The 7,548-nt window shown below is 41.5% G+C and overlaps 1 protein-coding gene across 1 annotated transcript in view; it reads left to right on the top strand.

The window, feature by feature from the left end:
* LOC108791661 (UBX domain-containing protein 6-like) overlaps nucleotides 1–7,548 on the top strand; it is a 71,102-nt gene that overhangs the window by 22,475 nt on the left and 41,079 nt on the right. Inside the window, exons 4-7 of the mRNA XM_018562202.1 lie at nucleotides 1,662–1,681; nucleotides 3,586–3,671; nucleotides 3,762–3,846; nucleotides 3,965–4,184. Coding sequence (XP_018417704.1) covers nucleotides 1,662–1,681; nucleotides 3,586–3,671; nucleotides 3,762–3,846; nucleotides 3,965–4,184 — 411 coding nt within the window. The remainder of the gene's footprint in view (nucleotides 1–1,661; nucleotides 1,682–3,585; nucleotides 3,672–3,761; nucleotides 3,847–3,964; nucleotides 4,185–7,548) is intronic.

The following is a 7,548-nucleotide window of genomic DNA, read 5'->3' as shown; positions in this document are numbered from 1 at the left end:
CCCTCCTTTCATTAGTGGTTACCCTTACCAGATTTCAGTAGTAAATCAGCATTTTGCTTAAATTACTCAGGTATATCAACACAGGCTTTTACAACGTTAAATATCATATTTTCAGTAACACATTTAACATTGTCTCCCCACTGTACAGAGAACTGCACAGTGGGAAGTCTCTCTCCAAATACATAGCAGGTTCCTCAACTGGGGTCACTTTATACTAGAGGTGACAGCAGACACTTTTTCCACTGACCCTTGCAGGTAACCACAGACTTCTGAGTGGCCTGGTTACCTTGTGCTGTATCAAGGGACACTTAGAGAAAGCATGCCCCCACTTACTGTACCACAAACAGTGTACTTCTTCCATGTCTCATCAGGGTTTTCCAAGCGGCATCTCCCTGCATGCTAAAGCACACTTGCATCTTTCTAGGGCCACGAAACCATACCTTCTACGGCGCTTTTGTCTCTCAGCATAGCAAGCTCCCCTATTGCTGTGGGAGATAGCTTTTCTTCAATTGAAGTTTGCTGGTGTTCCCAGTCATACAGAATATGAAGTTTCTTACTAAACTTTGCAGACAGCCAAAGTTCCTTTTGTGGTACTCATCACCATCTTTTTTTCATACACACATAAATCCTGTGTGGTTCTTCCACTAAGAGGGGTGTTAGGTATCTCTCCCATCTTTCTTCATGCCATGCCTCTTGCACAACAACTGGCTCAAAGTTATTTAGGAAGTCTTTTACATAATCTTCCTGACTCTTTGTCCACACAGACCCACAGTCTCTCACAGACCCACAGAGACTCAACCTTTGTCTCTCTCAGGCGAATGCTTGGTCAGAATGCCTGTCACTCAGGCCATAAGCCAAACACACCCGGGTTGTGTTTCTATATGCCTGTTGCTCCCAGCAGCGTTCACCCTGTTTGTTAGCATGTATTTGCCCGAACTTTATTCATGTACCCTTACTGTGTGTGCCTGCACTTACTGTGTACATGTTGTGGCAGCAGGCTGATAAAAACATCTGGGTGTAGCCCGGGTGGCATAGATTTATGCCTTAGATTCAGATGTTATACTGAAGGTTGTCTTCTAGGGGGAAGTGTTGAGAGGGCTGGAGACTTGGAGGAGCAAGCTGGCTTGTTAGGGCCTCTATAAGATCTCCCAGCCTTCTAAGGGAGTAGCTCCACCCTGGAACCAGTCTGTGTGTCTGGCGGACTGGGCAAGAGATCACCTGTGTGGTAAAAGACGAGCCTGTGTGGCAAGCGTGTTGAAAACAGGCTGTGTGGGAAAGGATTTTTTTAGAGACAACCTGAAGTTGGTGAGATTTTGTTATTTTGCTGAAGGAAAAAGCTGAACTTTGTGTTTAAAATGTTGGCGTAACCCCTGTGAGGGAAAAACTTTTGAGAACTCTTTAAATAAAAGTGGGCAGGAAGCTCTAAAAATAAGTTGTTTGCTAGTGGAAGTGCCCTTATTGCACTACCATTTGAAGCTAATTGTCACAATGTACCTCAACTGTGTAAGCTTGCATTGGCCTCAACTGAGCGTGTATCTGCCTCAACTGTGTGAACGTATGTCTTCTAGTGTGAAGACGCGCTGTAGGCAGTGTGGACACCTGTACTTACTGTACACATGTATCCCAACTGTGTGAGTGTGCGTCCACCCCAACTGTATGAGTGAGCATCTGCCCCAACTCTGTGAGCTAGGATCTGGCACTCTTTGTGGTCTAAACTAAAGTGGCCCACAGCCTACATTTCATTAGCAAACGTATGAGTCTTTGCAGTGGCGGACCTAAGGAACAAAGGGCCCCACCCCCCTAAAAAACACAAACGCAGCGCCAGCAGGCTGTCACTTTCTCGCCTCCCCGCTGGGACACAGAGCAGCGCCCAGCGGGGATGAAAAAAAGCACGGATGCGCCGCTGTATCAGCAGAAAAATGGCACTTTCGGCATTTAGCCAAAAGTGCCATTTCTGGCCGATATCTTTTGGCGGCCGATATATCGGTGCATCCCTAATATTTATAGCAATGCAGAATGGCACAGGCTATAGAGGACTACACATCCCAGCAATACTTAATATAACAATAGCATTTCTGTATAAAGTACTGCTGAGATTTGTAGTCCTGCGGGCCCCCCATCTCTGCGCCGGGAGTGTCGGATGAACGGATGATCCGACACTCTTGGCGCAGAGATGGGGGGGCCGCTGGGTACCTATCCGGTGCTGGGACTGTGCTGGGCCCCCCCAGGCCGAGGCCCTGGTGCGCCCGCACCGGCGATAGTTCCGCCACTGAGTCTTTGTAGTTATTCTGAAGCTCACTCAAGTTCAAAGAAGAAGAGAAGTGGACATATAGCATTCTAAAGGAGAAAGGTTGTTGGTGGTGGGGGTACGGTACTGAGGAGGAGAGCAGTGGGAAATTGTTGCATGCGCCCTGAGGGTATAGAATGCATACAGAAAGCACCCAGTACTGTGGACTGGAACCAGGAGATGGACTGGTTGACGTTAACGTGTTTCCGGGGCACGCCCCCTTCATCAGAACTGTTCTGTTAACGTAACTCGTACACAGGAACCCCCCAGTGGATGTCCATCTGCTTGCCAGCTTTCACTTTATGGCTGTTTTTTACTTATGTTTGTGAGTACCTTTATGTTTTTATATGACCATTGAAAATAAATTTGACCTGCACCAGGAAAGGCGCCCCCTATGTCTTCTCTTCCTAGAATGTAAAAAAACACATGGCCAAACAAATGAAAGGAAAAAAAAAAGCATGACCAAATGAATGTAAAAAAACATATGGCAAAAGACAGACCCTATTAAGCATTAGAAGTAAAATAATTCAGATCAAACTCCGCATTTAAGCCATGAGGTTTTAATGTGCCAGCTTTAAAGATCCACTGAGTTTCATTTTTAGCTAATTCCCGTCGCCAATTACCCCCTCCAGTGTCTGAAGACTTTCTCCATTCCCCAAAAAGACAACAGACTGGGATCTTTGTGATGTCAATCCTAAAAGTGTTTATATATATGTATATATATATATATATAAAATATTTGATATTATATACGTGTTCCTTAATCCTAATCCCCAATTTTCTAGTGGTGTGGCCAATGTACTGTAGTACACAAGGACATTCTAAACCATACACCACTACCTCCGTATCGCAAGAAATAAACTCTCCGATTTCCACTTGTGTGCCACTAGTATTGATCTGAAAATGTTTTCTTAATTTAATATTGTTGGGGAAATGTCTGCAGGACTATAAAGTCTGCTTCAGAGTACGGCTCATGTGGTTTGTACACGTTCCATTGCATTGTTTGGATTCATTATCTGCACCGCATTGTTTGATTTTTTTTTTTTGGACTTTATCTCACTGTGCTTGTTATGTGGATTGAGTTCAGCCTATAATCATTGTTGCATGTTTTACTGTTTTATATTTGATTGTTTCTTCAGCTCGTCATATTATTGCATGTATGTTTTGTATTATATCAGATATAATTTTAGTGCTTAGTAAATCTTTTTCCCTTTTTTTGCATCATCACTGGCGCAGATCTTTTTAAAAAATCTTTTATTTTATCTGTATGCCCTTTTATTAACCCATTTCAACTGTTTTACTTCTCAGGTATCTCAATAATATTATTGAAAATCCAAATGAGGAGAAGTATTGTGCTGTTAGAATCTCCAACAAAATTTTTCAGGTAAAAGCTGGGATTTTGGGCAAAGTCCTTTATGCCGTAATTTTAGCTTTTTAGTTAATTTGTGTATTTTTTGTTTATAATTATTTGTAGGAAAAAATTAACTGTTTAGAAGGATCACTTGAATTTTTTGAGGCAGTTGGATTTGAGAAGAAGACACTACCTTTGCCTGGACAAGGTCAGATATTTTCCTTTCTTCAAAGGCAATCACATTTTTACTATGCAAGAAAATTTAAAAAATGTCAAAGCTTCTATTTAATCTTATATGTGTGTATCATCTAATTCTAACCTATTAGATGTGGAAGATGAATTCTATGTACTGAGCAGTGAAGCATTAAAAAATCTGAACGACTTGCAAGGGTACCGGGATTCATTGTTAAGTGGAAAGCCTATTCGAGCCACTCTCGAGAGGCAGCCTAGAATCTTTGCACCATCACTTCAAGCTACCAGATTTTCTTTAACTGATGATTTCTACAACCTAACAGTACAGGAGATCAAACAACAGCACCAACTAAGGTACGTTGCACCAACTGCATGCAATTTAAGTATCATTAGCTTTTGTCAAGATACCGTGCACAGGTGCCCCACACTGTGTGCAGGTATCTATACGGGAGGACCAAATACTCGACCACACCAAACAAGGCTATGAACTGTGGAAGCCACAGATCAAGAGACCTCAGGGGGGAAGGAGTCGGGGTCCAAAGAGGCTACAGGATACAAGACACAGGACTCATGCAACAGGATACAGGTTAGGGCAACAATACTGTGGCAAAATCCCCACTGCAGGGAGGGATTAAATACCCTTCCAGGTAACACCAGATGGTGATTAATTGCACAGACACCTGCAGGTGAGCCCTGGAGCTGCAAGTCCCGGTTCCAGTGTCACAGCGCCACCTGGAGGTGCTCAAGTCCCAGACAGCCACTGACTGCCCAGAGACACCTGCAGATGAGCACAGGAACTGCAGGACCAAGTTCCAGCACCACCTGAAGGTGCTCTGGTCCCTGACGGTTTTATTGGCTCTAAAATTTACATGAAAAAGTCTTACTTTTCTTTCCAAAAAATGTGTTAGTTTTATTTCACTTCTGATCCATTTTACCCACACATGCCATTGAAAAGAAAACTTTTCAATTTCCAATTTCTGAATCGGTTGCTTATAAAATACCATCTGATTTTCAACTTCCACAATAATAGACACAAAACCTGCTTAAACTAACAACACACAAAGGATTGTCTTGTTTTTGTATCTTTTATTGAACATATTTATCCCTTCAGATAACAGCTATTTTTTCCAGAGTTCCGTGAATTTCCCTGCTTTTCCTCTATGCCAAAATAATAACCTTTCCCTTTCCAACATTGTATTAACCATTTTAATTCAGTGCTTATACATAGGTGGACTAGGTGAGATCCATTTCTCTACTATCAGTTTTCTAGCCATAAACAACAACCTAGTGATGGACAATTTCTGAGATCTTGTGCCCAAGTCCTCTGGCAGAATTCCCAGAGCACAAATACTCGGGTCCATCTCCAGGTTAATTGAATATAAAGTATTTTATTTATCACTTTAATTATATTCTTCCAATATCTAAATAATTTAGGACAGTGCCATAATAAGTGTATTCATGTGCCTTCTAAATGTCCACACCTTCTACAAGAGGGATCTTGCATATAACCCCATTGAAATAATTGTTTTGGTGTGCGGTATGTCTGGTGTAGAATAAATAATTGTGTCAATCTATGTGCAGTCGAAAGTGAACAGCTTGGGACTATTTTAATAGCTTTTTCCCATTCTATCTTACTCAACTCCCCAATATCCTGGTGCTATCCCTTCTGCCCTCGAAAAACTACATTACTTCTATCCCCCTTTAACAATTTGTGATAAATTTTTGCTACAATACCTTGTTTTCCACCCTTAGCTTGGGCTAACAGGTTCATCCAGGGGGGGGTGTTGCATATAATTTCCGATATGCGGTTCTGCATCTGCAGTGCATGACGTAATTGCAAATACTGGTAAAAACATGATTTTTGTAGCTTATAGTGCGTTTGTAACTCTGAGAGTTTTAATTGTTGTACCTTCGTAAACTTAGTGTATATATTTCAGCCCATTTTGTTCCCAATTTCCAAACCCAGTCAGCGTATGTACTTCCTGCAACTTAGAATTGTGCCATAAAGGTGTATAACTTGTATACTCCCTGTGTTGCGTATTTATCTTAATAGACACCCCAGGGAGGGATGAGAGACTCCATGGATCCCCGCTTGTAAGGGTGTGTGGCAGCGGGGATCCGTAAAAAAAATCACCGGCGGGAGGGTCGGGGGAGCGAGCGGCGGCAGGCCGCAATTTTTTTTATTCTACTGGGCCTGCGCTTTCAGAAAATATATGGTTTGGGGGGTCTTTTACAAACGCTAGCAACGCAGCAGTTGAAAATCAAATCAATAGAAAAAAATTGCAAAAATGGCTTGGACAGCTGATTTGAAAAATGTTCCAGAGGGCTTGGCAGCGAAAGGGTTAAATACTCCCGCCTCCAGTTTAAAAATTGGTGGATATTTTGTTTTATCAATATTTATCAGCCCATGAATTGGATTAGCTCCATCATACATCCCCCAACCCGCCATCTGTTGTATCTGGGATGACAGAAAATATTTTTTAAATTGGGGCATGGCTAAGCCTCCTTCGTGTTTATTATTTTGTAGATTTGCTAGTTTTATCCTAGGGGTTTTCCTATGCCATACTAATTCTCGGATCAAAGTGTCTATCTTCCTAAACACTTTAGCTGGAATCCATACCAGTGAGTTTTGAAAAAAGTATAACAACTGTGGTAGCCAGATCATTTTGATCAGGTTTGCTCTACCGGTTACCGATAGTGGCAATTTACACCAACTTTTGATCTTTACCTGGAATTTTCCCAATAATGGCTGAATATTCAAAGGGACTTACTCTGCTATATTACATGATACTTTGACTCCTAGATATTTAATTGTAGATACTATTTGGATTTTCTCTGCACATTGCGGTAAAGGGTACTGAAAAGGGTCAGTTGTTAATAGCATAGATTTCTCCCAATTAATTTGAAAGCGTGAGAACTTTCCCAAACAATCTACTAGATTCATCAGGGCTTTCAATGATTGCCGTGTATCTCCCAAAAATATTAATGCATCTGCATATAAGGCAATTTTCTCCTCTCCCGTCTCTCCTTTAAAACCTATTAATGCATCTGAGTTTTTTATTTTTGCTGCTAATGGTTCCAGTGGTATAGCAAATAACAGGGGTGATAAAGGGCAACCCTGCCTGGTGCCTCTGTAAAGGGAGAATGGCTTAGATAATTCTCCATTCACACTTAACCTTGCTCTGACTTTGGAATATAGCAAGCTATATACTGTGGGTTGATACCAAATCTTTAAAGAGTTCTCCATAAATAGTCACATTCAAATGCTTTGGCCGCATCTAGCGACAATAGCTCTATTTCCCTCATTTATAGTGGGTAACTGTAAATAAGAAACTGATATTATTGGATGCTGAGCGAGTCGGGATAAAACCTGCCTGGTCTGGGTGTGTTAATCTACCAATAATCTTAGATAATTTTTTGCCAATACCTTAACTATGGCCTTAATATCTGCTGTCAGCAACAATATTGGTCTATAATATTCCAAATATCCTAGCATCTTTCTCAGGCTGGTATAACCACGATGATGGCCTCCCCCATTGACTGGCAGCCTTCCCGTTTTACTTGCTTCATTAAAGACTGTCAATAACTCTGGGATGAGAACATTGTCATAGTTTTTTTATATATATCCACTCGCCCCCTCGCAATTTTCACTCGTCAATTGCAAGGGGGTGAGTGGAAGTTTTGAGCCCTGATATATATGTATATATATATATATATA

This window comes from Nanorana parkeri, unplaced genomic scaffold (assembly GCF_000935625.1).
Source record: "Nanorana parkeri isolate BGI_ZX_2015 unplaced genomic scaffold, ASM93562v1 scaffold565, whole genome shotgun sequence".
In the NCBI taxonomy this organism is placed as follows: domain Eukaryota; kingdom Metazoa; phylum Chordata; class Amphibia; order Anura; family Dicroglossidae; genus Nanorana; species Nanorana parkeri.
This window is presented reverse-complemented; position numbering and strand designations above follow the sequence as displayed.